We start from the raw sequence: 18,407 nt of genomic DNA on the forward strand, positions 1-18,407 counted from the left end.
ATATATAATATTACATTTTTGACTGCCGAACTCCATGAAAGAGAAGTATGGCTGTACATATATGTATAGGTCAATTGTCATTCTGACCTAAACTGGGCCTTACTCACAGCACCACTTTACTATAAACCTGTTATTTTATTACATAGTAGTTTGCCTAGAAAACATGCAGTTTTCTAGTGTCATGAGAACTGTGGTGCTAACTTTGGAATAGGAATCTATTAAGATTGGTGCACTAGAGCATGATGCTTGTAATGGAATTATCTCTTTAGATACACTGCCTAACACTGAGCACCATATATGAAGTAGATGCAACCCATGTTTAAGTAAAACATACGTTTTATTGAGATGTTTTAAAAACAAAAAGACAAAATAAAGCATACTAAGGGGGAGGGGGGAGGGGGGCACCTTAGGTGATTTCACCTGACCATTATGTGAATTGATAATGATACAGGTCGCTTCACTAGCAATGCGCCCTCAGGATCTCACTGGGATAATCAATAGATGAGTGTTGGTAGCCGGTAGGTTTTTAAAATCATTTAATTTACATTAAGTTGAGTTGGTGATATGTGTGTCCTTGTTCTTTAAACTGTGTTTTCATGAGCGAAAGTGAAGTCTGGTTTATAGAGAGAACCGCTTCTTCAAATATACGTTTGCTCATTTATTCTATTAAGAGGTTACAACTTTCATCTGCATCGGAAATAATGATGGCATGTTAGAGATGCTGTTTATCACTGAACTTGTTTGTTATACATAAATAAAACTGCAGTGCAAGCTATTGTATCCACTTATGCATGGCTCCTCACTTTTAAATTACCATAATATAAGTAGTATACATTTTACTACTTGTACGGAAAGGAAGAAAGAGACAAAAGAAGCAGAAATATCTACTTGTGGTGCAGCCATGATCCTTTTCCATTCCATCCAACCTTGAAAGAGTTACATAATCTCATTTTGGGCAAATGCCATTTAAATGTTTTTTTTAGCAAAGTGGTTTTATTTCCTATAGGAGTGTATCCAATAATTTGGGCACAGACCTTCTATTTTGCTCAGCACTGTTCTTCCCTGTCCTTAGAAAAAGTATAAGGGGTATTTTTTTTCTGTCCACAAAATACTTGGTAGCTATTGCACTAGAGCAGGTGTGGTCAGGAAATACATTAAAGGGACACTATAATCACCCAGACCACTTCAGCTCAATGAAGGGGTCTGGGTGCCAGGTCCCTCAGGTTTTAACCCTTCAAATGTAAACATAGCAGATGTAAACATAGGGTTAATCCAGCGTGCAGAACGTCCATAGGAAAGCATTGAGAAATGCTTTCCTATAGACCGTTTGAATGCGCGCGCTGCACTTTTACTCGGGAGCAGACGTCGGAGGGGGAGGAGAGGTCACCGGCGCTGGATTAAGGTAAGTGGCTGAAGAGGTTTTAACCCCTTCAGCGCCAAGGGAGGGGGACCCTGAGGGTGAGGGCACCCTTAGGGCACTATAGCGTCAGGAAAATGTTTGTTTTCCTGACACTAATGTGATCCTTTAACAGCTCTGGCAAAACTACAAATCCTATTGTAGTTCTGGGGTGCTACTTTTTGGCATCTTTCGCTCTAAAGTGTTCGTGAGAAAACTGGGTAGATTCGCATAGCTGAGCATTGATCACTTCTCACTATGAAGAAGGCTGCTCAGAGAAGGTGTTCACTTTCTGTTTAACTAAGCACTATATCTCATTTTCAGCTTAAGGAAGAGGTTGATAAACTCGAAGATAAAGTGGAATGTGCCAATAACGCTCTTAAGGCTGACTGGGAAAGATGGAAACAAAACATGCAGTGTGACCTCAAGCTGGCATTTACCAACATGGCTGACAGCAGGATAGACCATTATGAAGAGGTAAATGTCACACAGCTAATCTGCCGTTAAATGTGCATTGCTTGTTATCTTGCATTCCGAACACCAGCACAACCTTTTATTCATTTCATAGCTTTTAAAAACAAAACAAACCAGTTTTGCATCATGGGGTCTCCTCTCTCCTGTCTCCCGCTTCTAAAGTACTTCCAAATCAGTGAAGTGGTCATGGTGCTTAGAGTAACCCATTAAATACCAAAGCTCTAGTTGCTAGCAAACTGTAGCTCGTATGAACATCTGCTGGGTTTTTGAATACAAAGAAAATTACTTCATTAGAGGTAAGCAGACAGTGCGTATTTGAATGCGAAGAAAAAGGCATCGTTAGAGTTTACGGACAGACCAGAAAGTTAAGAATCTTATTACCTTTCTTTCTCTTTCTCTGTGATATATTTCTTTACTCTCCTTGGAGATAAAGAAGGAATGCTTGCATATTAAGAACAATGTGAGGTTATAATTACAGTTGGTGCATTCTATTTTCTTTATTTTTTTTTATTAATTTGCATTAGGATAAAAGTTTACATGTCACCAGGAAACCTAGCCGTTTTGTCTGGGAGTTGCAGTTCTGCCAACCACTTTCATACTCCTATTAAATCCCGTAACTCATTTGCACTGCTTCTTTGCTTTACATTGTAATTCATGTTGTCATGGCATGTAAATATCTGCAATTTTGGGCAGTAATGTTGTCCATGCTCAAAAGTGCTGTTGAAGCAAGTGTGTTTTTTACATTTACTGAAAACGGTAAATGGTACTAGAATTCAGTATATTTTAACCTTCATTTCCACAAGTGATATAAATGTCTTTTAAAGTTTTCTAGCTCAATTTTAAGTTTTGGTAAACATCATCAGTACCATATTACAGCGAGACTCCACAATCCGTAACCATTACTGCACTGTAGTGGTTATGGTGCTAGGAGTACACTGGTGCCCTCCTAACGTATGTAGTAAATTCTAGTTCTGAATACCTTTGTCTCTCTGGCAAATGGCAGAATTTGTCACCATTTCCTATCAACCATTGGTCTGTTGGGAACAGACGTTACATAGCTCACAGGCAGGATTATCTGTGAAAGGACTAGTAGCATCCTCCATAAATCCTGATTTGTACTCTTACGGAGGCTCCAGGATAAGTAGCCAACAAAGTATGGTGACCAGATGATGGACGGCATGAGGTAGGTATATTTCCCTTAGTCACCCCCACACAACTGGACATGTCACCTCGTAAGATGTTCTCAAAAAAATGCAAAGACCACACAAGTGACCGTACCACTTTAAGGCACATACTATGCTTTTTGGGTGTGAGTTAAAAATTAAATAAAATCAGGAAGGATCTCTTCTTGTAAAGGGAGGGATGTATGCTGATCCTTACACGAACGTCAGATGAGAAACGCTAACCTTGCAGGCCAGAATAAATGCAACATATTCTGCTTCCTCACTTGGATCTTATGAGATATACACTGATACAATGATTCCCCTAATGCAAAACCCATTTCCTCCAGTGAGTATATCTTTAAAAGTAACAAAAAAAGAAATCTGTAAAATAACATAATACTTGCTCTTCCAGTATTGGCAAATTAATCACTTATCTTCTACATATAGAAGTCAACTGGAAAAAAAGTGTAGATGAGTGATAAAGGAACTTTAGAGATCTACATCACAATGGAGAATTCTTAGCAGTTCTGATTCGCTTTAATCTATCATTAATTATGTCTAAACCTACCAAACATTTCTGCTATTTATCTGTAATAATATACAGTATTTAAATTGTCTCAGAATGCTATTACAGACAGTTTTTTTTTTTCCCCCATCCTTTCTTTTCGAAAAGCAGAGCCCACATTTTAATGTAAGATAAGATTGTCAGATCGCGTGCTTCACTTACTAAATACTTAATCAGAATGGGAGCTATTGATATAATAAACGCTTACCTTACCCTGCTGTGTATATAATTTGGACCTGTTCATTTTGTGTTAAATTCCTAATTACAAAGATCAAATATAATTAGAAATCTAAGAAACTGCTTTCATAAAAATTAACAAATGTTTTCTAGTGATATTATAATTGCATAAGGGCACACATAACCAAAGGTTATTGGCTCTTGTTCTCAAATTATTCTTTTTGAAATGTAATAATGGCAAAATCAGTTTACAGTGATATTTTTCCTTTCATGTGTCACTACAAAAACTTTGATGATGAAGTGGGTTAGGTGCCAATTCATTTTTTTGAATTATTAATTTAAAGCAAAATGAAAACTTGGTTGTTGTGTTTAGGTAATAATTGGCTATTTAGCACTCAAATGGCAAAACCACCTAAATAAGAAGTGTTAAAAAGTTTTGGCGGTCTACAACGTGTGTACATTTTTGTATTAAACACAGCACATTCTTCCAAATGTTCCTTCACGCTGTAGTTTGTTCACATCTGAGGTTTGGTATTTAAAGGATAACTGCAAGCACCATAACCACGTCAGCGGTGCCTGCAGGCTCTAAGTGCATCATTTGGCTATGAAAAGATGCACATACAAACTTTTACCCCTGTGCTGCTGGAATACAAAACTTTATTCAAAACACTATAGTGCACTCTGGCCTCCCTCGTGGGACACCAGTCGGCAACATGCCCCTCCCTACAACACCACTACAACTAGCAGGGAACGTGGCGTCAGCAACGAAAGATCAGACTAAGGGAAAATTTGGCCTCGGCACTGAAACAGCGGTGAGTTTTACTTTTTAGTATGTTTTTTTTTTAAAGCTTAAACTGTGTTTAATTAAAACATTATTTTGTTTGATGTTATTTTGTTTAACCCCATAAGGCAGTGGTTCTCAACCTAGGGGTCGCAACCCCTTTGGGGGTCGAATGACCCTTTCACAGGGGTCGCCTAACAGGGCTGGACATTACGGTTCGTTTCATCATGTTTCATGATGATGCTGGAGTGAGTCTCCTCCGCTCCGCCTTCTGACCTGGCAATCCGCATTCCGCAATGCCGATTACGTCATGACGCAACGTAACCCCCTGCATTCCCCGCCCTCGGTACCAAGAAGAAGAAAAGAGGATGAAAGAAGACTAGCTGCTGCTACAGGAAAGCTAGCAGAGCACAAGAGAGAAAAAGGTAAGCAAAACAGAGATAAGGGGAGAAGAGCAGAGGAAATGGGAAGGTTGAGCAAAGAAAAGATATATATTAGAGCAGCAGATTAGAGGAAGGAGAGCAGCAGGAGAGCAAATAAATTGGGAAGAAGAGACAACAAAATGGGACGGAAAGCAAAAAAAAGGGGAAGGGGAGCAGAGGAAGGAGAGCGAAGGGAAAGGGGGCAGAAGGAGAGCAAAGAAAAGGTAAATGAGAGCAAAAAGAAAAGGGGAAGGAGAGCAAAAAGAAAAGGGGAAGGAGAGCAAAAAGAAAAGGGGAAGGAGAGCAAAAAGAAAAGGGGAAGGAGAGCAAAAAGAAAAGGGGAAGGAGAGCAAAAAGAAAAGGGGAAGGAGAGCAAAAAGAAAAGGGGAAGGAGAGCAAAAAGAAAAGGGGAAGGAGAGCAAAAAGAAAAGGGGGAGGAGAGCAAAAAGAAAAGGGGGAGGAGAGCAAAAAGAAAAGGGGGAGGAGAGCAAAAAGAAAAGGGAAAGAGAGCAGTACCCCCAATTTTTCCACAGTAAAATGGTGGTATAGTATAGTATAAATACATATTGGTTTTGTGATTAATCACTATACTTTATGTTCAAAACAATGAAAATACATCCTGCATATCAGATATTTACATTACGATTCATAACAGTAGCAAAATTACAGTTATGAAGTAGCAACGAAAATAATTTTATGCTTGGGGGTCACCACAACATGAGGAACTGCATTAAAGGGTCGCGGCATTAGGAAGGTTGAGAACCACTGCCTTAAGGACCAAACTTCTGTAATAAAAGGGAATCATGACATGTCACACATGTCATGTGTCCTTAGGGGGTTAATCATAGCTATGGTGGGCTCACGTGGAAAGTGCTTTATTTTGATAAATGTGTATTCATCTTGGAAACAATTGGTTATACAAAGGCCTGGAAGTGAAGGGTAGTCCGAGCAAAGACGTTGCATAATTTCCAAAGTTCAGTTTTACAAGCAAATAAATCCTGCTGTGACCCTTAGCTGGACAGAGGAGTGCCAATATTTTTCTTAGGCAGGGGAATGTGTTTGGGCTTGCTGACAAATGTTTACAAGAAATGCTTAAGTGACCATATTCTCAAACGTTCACAAACCACATGAGAACTCTGTGGCTCTAATTGCAACATTGCATAAGATGACAGAAGTTTAAGGAAAGCTTATATATTTTTTTAGTTTTCTGTACTGTACCTTATGAAACTTTATGCCAAAAATGTTTTATCAAATAAAAACTGCATGGTGCAAACTATACCAATTGGACTGGTAGCAGTACAACAATACAAAAAGAATAAGGTCAGAGAGATTAAAATTAAGTTGTTGTTTTTTTTTTTTAAAGCAGACACTTAGCTTGAAGGGGGACACTAAGGCAGAGATTACATGCTTCCTCCTAGCCATACCAATTCATACTTGCAGTGGGCACTGTAAGTAGGTTGAAAGCGGTCAGCCGACACTCATTGCTGTTAACGATTCCTCTTTAATACAAGTAGCACAGAGGGACGGATTGCTGGGGACTCTAACTGTTAAAAACTGATTAAAGCAGCACTCTGGGCACCATAACAACTTCATCAGAGTAAAGTTGTTTTGGTGGCAGGAGTTCCCTGGTGCTTTCTCATCTTTAGAGGTTAAACAGTTGATGCACGGTTTACCTCAAAAGCCTGTGTTCCTGCCCTTTTCTTTGCTGAAGAGTTTTAAAATTGAAGTTTATGGCCTCTGATGCTGTTAGTCAATCAGTGACTGCCCATTTGGGGTAAAACCATTCGTTGACCTCCTTGCACCACAACAACTTAATTTCAATTATAAAAAGAGACAATAATAGGTGAATAAAAAATGGTAACTACAATGAAACTGGCAGCTACATACAGAAAAAGCGACTTGGCAAATACAAACTACAAATGCAAGATATTGTATTTGTGCACATACAATATCTTGAATTTACATGGACAATATAGGCAACAAAGCAATTTTAGTTTAATGCAGCAGGTTTAGTATAGATAATCTCACTGCTCAATTCTCTATGTAGGAGTAAAATCACTTTGATTATGCAGCCCTAGTCACACCTCTCTACATATTTTCCTAAACACTTTCTGTCTATAGAGATCTAATGTTGAAAGGGAATTCCGGACCCCTAAAGCACTATTAGCTTGCTGAAATGCTTTGTTTTAAAGGGACACTCCAGGCACCCAGACCACTTCTGCTCATTGGAGTGGTCTGGGTGCCAACTCCCACTACCCTTAACCCTGCAAGTGTAATTATTGCAGTTTTTTTATAAACTGCAATAATTACCTTGCAGGGTTAAGTCTCCCCTAGTGGCTGTCTACTAGACAGCCACTAGAGGGAACTTCCTGGTCCCTAGCACAGATTATCTGTGCTAGAGCGTCACTGGACGTCCTCACGCTGTGTGAGGACCTCCAGCGTCGCTCTATTCCCCATAGGGAAGCATTGAAATTCATTTTTAATGTTTTCCTATGGGGTGCGCCAATGCGCATGCGCGGCAATGCCGCGCATGCGCATTAGGTCTCCTCGGCCGGTGGGCGGGATCAGTCTCGCCCACCGGCCGACGGAGGAAGAAGGTGGAGCGGCGGGGGAGGAGCAGGCGGCGACGTGGGACATGTCGTTGCCTTAGGTAAGTGACTGAAGGGGTTTTCACCCCTTCAGCAACTGGGGATTGGGGGGTGGGAGGGAGAGTGACCCTCCAGTGCCAGGAAAACGGATTGTTTTCCTGGCACTGGCGTTTCCCTTTAAGCGTGTTTTTTTTTTTTTTTTTTGCATTGGGAGGTTTGTGATTGGGGAAAACCACAAAAAAGTGGAGGTAGAAGGGGAGGGGTGGCAAAGGAATGAGATCGGCAACTTTTAAAAACTGTTTTTGCAGATCCTAAGCTTATCTACCTCTTCAGAGTGAATGCATGCATCGATTGAGCTTGGAGACGCTCTTTAAACGCTCCTCTCAGGTGCACAACGAAGCATGGCCATTTGCCCACAGCGTACGTCTCTGATCCACTCTCTGACCATGGGAAGCAGATCCAAAAAATCCGGGTGGCTGGGGCATGGGAGCTAGGCACCAGAAGTCAGCACAGACTACACTGAACCCTGTGGAGAGCCTGCGGATGTGCAAACACAGCTGTCAGAAGCTTGGGAGTCTGGAAGTGCAAAGGCCCATGATTTGGGACTACAGCCTCCACTGGCACTGGCTGATGGCTTGGCTCCCTCCACGAAAGATGATCTCAATGTCCTAATTACAACCTCCAAAAAATTATGGAGGCAGATTTTGCTCTTTTCTTTTCTGGATGCAGATCCAGGCAAATCACATGTTAAAGTGTCGGAATAAAATGTAATGGATGTCCAGGCCACTGTTGCTTCTTTGAGTGATTCGGTCCAACAAATACGGCCTAACCACAATATTTATCCATACAAATTACATCCTACGAGTATTGGCTCCTTTGCAAACACGTGAAGATCCATTGCATCCCCACTGATTGTAATGACATGAAGGGGTGCTGCCTTGGAACAGCACTGTCACTTTAAATGTTGGAACCAATACAGCAGAAATAAGAAATAAATGCCAAGACCCAAATGAATAGGGTAAATCAAGATATATATATATATATATATATATATATATATATATGTGTGTGTGTATATTTACAGAGAACCAAAAGACAAAACAATATATAAACAATGCCACAAAATATATACAATAAATCAGAATAAGCACGAATCGTGCAGGCAACATATACTGGAACAGTCCTTTGGTATAAGGACAGGATTGTGCAGTTACCACCAGTAGCAGGTAGGGCACAGATCCAGAGTCACAAGACCAATATACTGACACCAGGAAGCAAGATCTGAAGCAGAATAAATGAACAAGGCTGCAGGGTCAGGATCACTGGTAATAAAGCAGCAGAGCACACGGAACCAGAACACAGGATCGGAGGGTACAGGAACGAAGGACCAGGAGGACACAGTAACGCAGGATCAGGAGGACACAGGAAGAAGACCAGGAGAACACAGGAACGAAGATCAGGAGGCGCAGGGCACAGGACCAAGGAACAGTATGCAGGATCAAGGAGCCAGGAGCCAGAAGCCAGAATCACAGGGTACCAGGAACCGGGGAAACAGGAGACAAGAGACAATGATCTGGCCAGGAGTGAGGGGAGAAACCAGAATATATAGGTGCTAAACAAGGGCCAGGTGAAGTGCTTAACGAAAAGAAATGAGAAACGGTGCCAAACAGAAACAGTGGTGAGCTTGAGTACTGCACGAGGGCATATTAACTAAGGAGTGTCGTGACACTGATCTACAGACAGATGAAATACCACACATTGTTGGAAGGCTGCTGGCCTCCATTCTGCCACCCGCAGTGGACAAGAAAATTACAATGGACTGGGTTTAGATTGTAGCAAGCAATGCCAAGATTTTGATCTTAACCACTAGAGAAGTTGTCCATCATTGCTCACTTTAAAAAAAATGTTTTTGTGTTTTATGTTCGGATGTTCTTATCGTATTCTATTTTTTCAACTTGCTTTTTTAACTGTCGTTAGATTAGAATGTATTTGATTGATTGTGTTTGTCATCGGTGAAAAAAATAGATCGTTTTGGACGTAGGCTGCCACCCGTTGGGGTAAAGTGTTTTTTGACGTGCTAGGATCACCTCTCCCCCTTGTAGCCCATTTGGTTAGGGGCTTCCTATTAATCAGCATTGCCATTTTAGTTATTCCGAGTGCCAGTGCTGCTTAAACCCCTGTACCAACTATCTTGCACTTAGTTGGCACTTTTGCTCCTGTATGTATATTGACTATGCATTTGCTGCTCCTTTATGTTATGTCTGACACCCTATTGGGCTTAGAGATGCATAAACCGGCATAACTATATTTCCTATCTTATATTAACCAAGCCAGGTGCCCTGGCGGTACCCCATTTGTCTCTCTCCTCGGGGGCTTATGAGTGTTTTCATCAAGTTATACAGAAAATTGTGCACATTCTCAGTCAAGCTTTCTCTTTTATTGTTCTGAAACAACTCTAACGTACCAATGCATTGACAATTGTTTCTGGAATATTTGCCATGCACTGCAAAAAAAAAAAGATTTTTTTAAAACATTTTTTTTATAAATACCCCCAATGCATTAATAAATTCATGCATGTTTTCATTGGGGTATATCCACTAAACAATGATTCTTAAATATTTTTATTTGGGCAGTGGATTGTCTTCTAAAAGTTCATTTAATATACAGTCTGTTTAATTTAGAAAGTCCTTTCACCTGCTCTGTTAATAACTTTCTAAACCATGCAGAATCCTCCTGTATGTGATTAATGTTCAATTTACAGAGCTGGAGCTAAAACCATCTATTCTAAAGTAAGTCAACATCTGAAAATGAAATCAATATTTTTGTTTTTATGTGGGCTGTGTGAGTCCCAGTCAGGGGAGGTGTGGTTAGGGCTGCATAAACAGAAATAAATGTGATTTAACTCCTAAATATTGGAGAATTGGGGAGTGAGACTGCATGGACATACCGGTGTGTGTGTGTGTGTGTGTGTATGTATATATATGTATGTATATATATGTATGTATATATATATATATATATATATATATATATATATATATATATATATATATATATATATATATATATATATTCAAGCTGCATCAATAGCTAAAGTTGTTTTGTTGGCTATAGTGGCCCTTTAAGTTGTTATGGTGCCCAAACTGGCCCTTTGATGCTGAATAACAGGACAGCGCCAGGGTACTCCACACGCTGTAACTACTTCAGTGATATGATGAGTTTCTACAACCTTTGTAGTCTTCTCTCCACTGGGGTTTCCACCCACTCTAAAGAGGCCGTTCCCTTGACTGTTCGATGAGCCAAATACAGTATTTCTGTGTAATCCTTGTGGAGCGCTGTCAAACACCCTGAGCTCCTTTAAAAAAAAAAAAAAAAAAAAAAGCACTGCTCTGGGCGACCACACTGAGAAAGCCTAGACTGGTGGTGCTTTTCATCAGAGTGAAGGACTTTCCCTGTTGGATTAATAGAAGTATGCTATTCTACTTCTGAATTACCTTTGTTTCTCTCTCTTAACCATGTCAGTATATGCCCTACAGAATATAATGTCAAAACCACATTTATAGAATACATCAGGACATATATTAAAGCAATAGGAGAACAACTACTTTAAATCTGCCCAGGTGGTCGCCCAGAGCAAAGCACTTGTTCTGTAAATCCAATTAGTATCACTGTTCCCCCAGTATATACATTAACCCATTCAGTACTGATAAAGAAGCCGATTCACTAATGCATCATCTATACAATGCAGGAATATACAGGCAGGACAATATTAAACTGTAACATTGGGAGCATACAGTGCATGCTTCATTCACTTACCAGTATAATATAAAGAAGCTTTTAATTTTGTTAAATATGTACCGGAAGATCTGTTTGCAAAGGATATGTGTTGCATATTGATTTCTTTTGAGAAATATACATTAAATTAACTGGATTGAGATTGATGAGAAGACGTGGGGCAAAATCAGTTTTTGTTTTTAAATGCTATTTATTGCAAATCTGAGGAATTGACATGTAGTCTCTCTCTCTCTCTCTCTCTCTCTCTCTCTCTCTCTATCTATCTATATATATATATATATATATATATATATATATATATTCATGTATAAATAGGTTATCATTTACATTCAGGTCCAAATATACCAGCCTTTCTTTTTCATACATTTTTACTGTTTTAATCAAAATAAGATTACGTGCACACGAAAACCAAGAATTTAATTACCTTTATAAATAAATTTGTTTTTTGGCTTCAGGGAAAAACCTGTCACATAAAATGTTTGGAGCAGATGAATCATACATAAGCTCACTCGGCATATTGTACTAGCAGAACTCCTATTATATTTATCTATAAGGAGAAATTGTGTTTTAAATAGGACTTTTCTTAGTTTAAGCAACATAATCAACCCGGCTTAATTTATTATTTGTCTAAAGTAGCCCTAAAGTGTTACTCTAAATCCCCAATCCGTCTAGAATCTGTTGGTACATCATTAATTGCATCCGACACACAAACATTTTTACTAAATGATATACAGACCCAGATGTGTTGTAGCCTAAAGGGAGAGCACAGCAACATACAAATATGTTTTAACTTCTCCAACCTTCTACATATAATGTGTTGATGTCAAGAACCCCTTCAAGAGCAAATGTCATTAATGTATTGTACAAAAAAAAATTGTGGTAAAATATATGTTTAGGTGAAGATATTATCTACATTCTCCGAGATGCATACGTCCCCAGATGTTAAATGAATAGACTGGAGAGACAATACTCCTTAGAATTTGGGTCCTCAAACTCTGGCACCCCAGATGTTGCTGAACTACAACTCCCATGATTCTATTTATGTGCCACCCTTAGCCTCTCTCATAACCATATGTACTATTACTCACAATGGGTGGCCAGTGATTTATTAATTTTTTACAATTTGTATATATTTTTTTTTTTTAAACTAGTACCATGCAGTCAATTGTGTAACCCTCACTATATAGGAGGAAAGCATTTTAATTTTTCTCTTTTTTTTTTTTTTTTGAAAGCACACATTTTGAACAAAGTTGCCATCAGTAACCATGTCTACAAAAAGTACAATATGCTCTATGCTAAGCCAATATTGCTTTTTCCAAGTTATACATTTTTAATTTCTGTGTTCACCAGTGCAGTTGCTCGTTATTGTATTTTACTGTGTACACTGCTCATTGATCGCACTTGATTTCTCATTTGATTGTTTTGTTTCACTCGATCCTGCTGGGCATGATAAACCAGTGCTAATCCTATTCAATCTAGGCTACGATTTGTGTGACAGAACAACAGAAAATTTAACTTCTTTAGTGATTATTCTATATATATATAATATATATAATATGTGTGTGTGTGTGTTTAAATATTTTACCAGGATGGATACATTAAGATTTCTCTTGTTTTCATGTATGTCCCGGGTAATACACACACACACACTTGGATCTGCTGATTGTAGGTGTGTGTAATTGTTTCTTATGAATGGTTACTGTTGCCATTGAGCGTCTACAAACAACTTTATATAGATCAATAGAAAATGTACTTTTTCCTTGCCCTAGTTTTCAAGCTTTCTATTGAATAGTTTTTTTTCACACTTGTTTACCAAGTTCTACAGGCTCTATGTTATAACCTTTTATTTTCCTTATATAGTCTTCTTACAGTAGCTTTTTCTGTGTATTAAAATCACATAATATCCTTTAATTACCGAAACCCAGATATGTTTTATGAACATATATTTCTTTACTTGCTTAATACCAACAAATAAAGTTAACCAACGCACATATAATTAATTTACAAATTGATCATAATGACGTCTTACACACGCACACACACTCTCGCTCTCTTTCCTGCTACATTGTGTAGTCCTCTTTCTTTGCTTAACATTCCCTATAAAATCGGAAACCAGAAAAATTAAGATATACAAAGCACAGTAGGCGATAAAGTAAAGCTTGATTAGATAAAGGTAAAACAATAGAACATTTACTCTCATAAATGCAAAGTCTTCAGTCAAAGTTTACATTAAAATAATTGTCTATTTTCTTTTCTTAATTTCCTTTCTTTATGCCCCCCCCCCCCCTGCATCTTACTGTCTTACTGATTATACCCCACCTCAATATGGATGCAGCCATTTTGTTCTCTTCTGCCCATGTGGGATTGACTTTACTGATGGTTTGTGGGTACATTTGACTGGCAGCTGAAACAGAACTTTGCTTACGCTCCTCCTATTGTCAGGTTTTGTCAACTTGACTTGCTATGTATAAGAAAAAGTACTTTTTCTTATGTATTTTATGAAAACTAGAGCAACCAGGAACAAAATGAAGAGATTTAAACACAGGAAGCTGATTAGAATTTGTTTTTATTTGTGGTGAGAGACACCTTAAGCACACATCATAATGCAAACGCAAACTTTTTTTGTGCTAGGTACAGCAACTTGGCAAATTGATTTAAATAAGTTTGAGTGAAAAAAATTTGAGAAAAAAGAAATGTGAAGACACCCCAAAAAACTTCATAAATAATATAGGAGGAAGAATGTCTAAAGTGGAAATTACTGACCTCTGTCTTTAACCCCTTCAGGACGGAGTCAATAGTACATGTTCTGATCAAAACAAAATGTAAACAAAAACTGGTATTTGCGCTATATGTCTGTTCACCCGTAATTCACCTCTTTCATATTAAGTGTACCCACACTTATTATATATCATTTTGTTCAGGAGAAACTGGGCTTTAATTTCTCATGAACTATTCATATTTGAAACATAATTTATTATGAATAAAATGTCAAAAACTGTGAGAAATTAAGATTTAAAAAAAAAAAAAATTGTAGACATTTTAGCTGTAAATGTCATAATACCGTTAGCTTTAACTGCAAAAAAACACATATTTGGATTTTATAGTAGCCACTTAGTCACAAACACTAACCAAAGTTAGCGTTCATATTTGTTTTTGTGTGAAAAAAGCAAAAAAACTAATATTTGTCCAGTGTTTGTGACTAAGTGGCTACTAAAAATGACTGGACATACCCCATTTGCAATACCTTGGGTTGTCTACTTTTTCAAATGGTATGCCATCATGGGGGTAATTCTCATTCCTGGGCTACCATACAGTGTCAAATGCAACGTAACCAATCTGGCAAATTTCAATGTAAAAAAAAATGAAGGGCAAGCCTTATATTTGACTCTCTAACTTTCCAAAACACCATAAAACCTGTACATAGTGGGTACTTACGTGTTGAATGATGAGAGTATGGCTTTCACCGGAGACGCGCTCCTGATTAGAGGCTGCGGACGCACTGATTTCCAGCAAGGCTGCCCCAGTAAGCTGTACCATTCTGTGCACACCCAGATCTTCTCCTTGCCTAGCGAGTGCCTTCTCTACCCTGCTCATGACTATACAGGTCAGTATGCGATACTCTGTTGGTGCTTACACTATGTAAGGTTTATCTGAACAATGAGATGACGTGGTCTGGGTGACTATAATGTTTCTTTAATTATTGAAGCTCAAATCAAGAAACCAAAAATTAAGATGTGACGTGGCTGATTTCAGTTAGTATATTATTAAAGTACACAGAATTTCCTCTATTTGTTTTGCCTGTTTAAATATATAGTGCAATTCTGTTGCAGCAAGTGACTATCTATGGAGCTTTGCTAACTCCACGTAATGCAGCCACACTCCTCAACTCTAAGGATAAACCTGCACTCCAATCTTACATGGCTGCAGGGACAGGCTGACAATCAGGGCCCCCAGAAAAACGTAGTTCTTAGGGCCCTCTTGTCCAATATACACACGTACAAGTATAAATAGTTGCTTTTTCACTAAGCGCGTAATATTGGAGAACTGATAATGGAACTAATATTTTAGGCCAAAATAAATGGGCTAAAAAATATCCGAGTTGTAAAATCGTTCTAATTTGGCCCACAATGTGCAATATTTTTATTTTTTTTGTCAGTTTTACAGTTTACTGAATAAACCGTGTGTGTGTATTATGTATATAGTGTAAAGGGAATGTGTATGAAAGCATGTTTGGCTGTGTGTATTGTGAGTGTAGGTACTTGTTTATGCAGGAATTGACACATTTGTTTGAAGTCTTAAAAGCCAGCTAAAAAAGTTAGGAGCCAGTTTTAAAAAATTAAAAAGGTTTAACTTTTCAACATGAAAAATGCAATTCTTAAAGGGACACTATAGTCACCAGCCTACCCCTGCAGGCTTTTTAATATAAACACTGCCTTTTCAGAAAAAAGGCAGTGTTTACATTGCTGCTTAGTGACCCCTCTAGTGACAGTCACTCAGACAGCCACCAGAGGGTGCTAGGTCACTGCTGCACAGTGTGTAGAACCCATGTTCAGCGTCTCCACGCTGTGAATGTTCCCCATAGAAATGCATTGATTCAATAAAACTCTGAGGAAATGCTGATTGGTACAGTGCAGTGTTTTGTATTTTATTTTATTTTTAAATTTAAATTTCTGGTTTCTCCATGGCAACTTCTAACTGCAACCCACATTTTTTTCCTTTCACCATATAACAGTAATTGCTTGATTTGTATGTGCTGCCCTTTAATATGGAGCTGTGTCCAGAAAACAGATTTGTTTTTGGTATCTGCCCACCCTTTTTTTTTTTTTTTTATTTAATTCCTTCTAATGCTTTTCCTTTCCTCCTCTTTCTTTTGGGCAGACTAGATGGGCCGAATGGTTCTTATTTGCCGTCACATTCTATGTTTCTATGTTACTGTTATGTTTGTGTTCAGTGAAGTCTCCCAAGTATAAGTGTTTCAAAACAGTAAAACATATAACAACAATATCGTCAGTAAAAGTGCCATTCGTGTGTGAAAAATGCAAACAAGTCACTTTTACTAACTATATCATCGTTGTAATAAAATTTATCATTTTGAAACACTAATATTTGTGTTCAGCGAAGTGTCCCGAGTAAAACAGTACCCCCCATGTACAGGTTTTATGGTGTCTTGGAAAGTTACAGGGTTAAATAAAGCATGTGCAAATTTAATTTTATGGCAGGACAGGAGGCTTCATATTTGCTTTACCTTCTTTACTGAAACCTCCAGCAGCAAAGAAACAGTTAACAGAACTTTTCAAAACAACCAATCAGAACAAAGCAACAGTAGTATAAAACCCCTAAGCAGGCTCTTCCACTTCCTCTTTCTTTGCTGCTGCCTCCAGGTGAGCACTCACCAACTCAGAGTTGTTTCTGCTCTGGGTTGTTTTTTTCTCCTACATGCTGCTTGCTTATTTGAACAGTCTGTTTAATCAGTCTATTTCATAGGTTTTGTTTAAGCAGCCTAATTGCTGGATTTATTTAGACAGGTTCTTGCTAAATTTATTTTAACAGTTTGTCTGCTGTGTTTATCTAGCCAGCCTGTTGCTGGGTTAGCTGGGCAGTTTACTCTGTGTTATTTCCTATACCACTCCATGCTATGTAGCTGCTGTACCACTTGTTAACATCTGTTGCTGTGTTTAAGCTACTTATATGATAGATTCTGGATACTGCTCACTGACTTATTGTTATTCTGGGTTACTTTATGCAGTTTTTTCTCACTCTGCTGTATGGGGACTGGATGTCCCTGCTTTGATGCTTTGACTGTGCCTGTACTCGGTTTCCCCTCCCTGGGTCCCCCTGCTGGGCTCTGTCGCCCATACCCTTTCTCCTTTATTCCCCACCTGCTCCCCGCGGCCCCTGGCCGCTTGCTGAGCAACTTTTTCAGCCGTGGCAGTGCCGCGCGAGCACCACGCGGTAGGCCGCACTAGTCCTTTTGTGGCTGCGGCGGCCATTTTGTTGGAGCCGCGGCAGCCATTTTGTTGGAGCCGCATGGGCTCCATGCATCACATACAGCCCGGTCTCACCCACCGAGCTGCCCTGCTGCCTGCTGACCATGTGGCCAGCCTTCCCTCTCCCTATACAAGGGGAGATAGCCCAATATTTCAGCTATCCCCCCCCCCCTACTTACTGTGCCTGTCTCACATGCTGCATATGTAACAGATCCCGAAAAGCAGGATCTGTCCCAGGCACTCTCACAGCTCACACTGCAGCTTACTATGATGTCTGATGCAATGTGACTAGGTTCTCTATCCTAGCAGTAAACTTGCCACACTTTTTGCTACTAAGGAGAATCTTAGATTTACTGAGTATTACTGCTCAAATAAATATCTTTGTTTAAAAATCATTGTGTAACAAGACTATGCCACATGTGATATATGCTACTCAAGCCTTTCTCTCAACAAACATTATATGGTCTGTTTTCAGCACCTACCGTGTTTCTCCGAAAATAAGACCGGGTCTTATATTAATTTTAGTCACACAAAACACACTAGGGCTTATTTTCAGGGTAGGGCTTATTTATTTACAGTACCGGTATGTACATTGAACCCCCCCCCTTTAATTAATCCACCCCCTCTAATTAATCCACCCCCCTTTAATAAATCCACCCCCTCTAATTAATCCACCCCCCTTTAATAAATCCACCCCCTCTAATTAATCCACCCCCCCCTTTAATTAATCCACCCCCCTCTTTAATAAATCCACCCCCTCTAATTAATCCACCCCCTTTAATTAATCCACCACCCCTTTAATTAATCCACCCCCCCCTTTAATTAATTCACCCTCCCTCTAATTAATTCACCCTCCCTCTAATTAATCCACCCCCTCTAATTAATCCACCACCCCTTTAATTAATCCATCACCCATTTAATTAATCCACCACCCATTTAATTAATCCACCACCCATTTAATTAATCCACCCTCCCTTTAATTAATTCACCCCCCTCTAATTAATCCACACACCCCCTCTAATTAATCCACACCCCCTCTAATTAATTCACCCCCCTCTA

General features: G+C 39.0%; 1 protein-coding gene across 1 annotated transcript in view; it reads left to right on the plus strand.

The window, feature by feature from the left end:
- Positions 1 to 18,407, plus strand: part of SNX7 (sorting nexin 7) — a 118,988-nt gene that overhangs the window by 82,130 nt on the left and 18,451 nt on the right. The window contains exon 8 of the mRNA XM_063428341.1: positions 1,721 to 1,873. Within this exon, the coding sequence (XP_063284411.1) occupies positions 1,721 to 1,873 (153 nt within the window). The remainder of the gene's footprint in view (positions 1 to 1,720; positions 1,874 to 18,407) is intronic.

This window comes from Pelobates fuscus, chromosome 7 (genome assembly GCF_036172605.1).
Source record: "Pelobates fuscus isolate aPelFus1 chromosome 7, aPelFus1.pri, whole genome shotgun sequence".
Taxonomy (NCBI): Eukaryota; Metazoa; Chordata; class Amphibia; order Anura; family Pelobatidae; genus Pelobates; species Pelobates fuscus.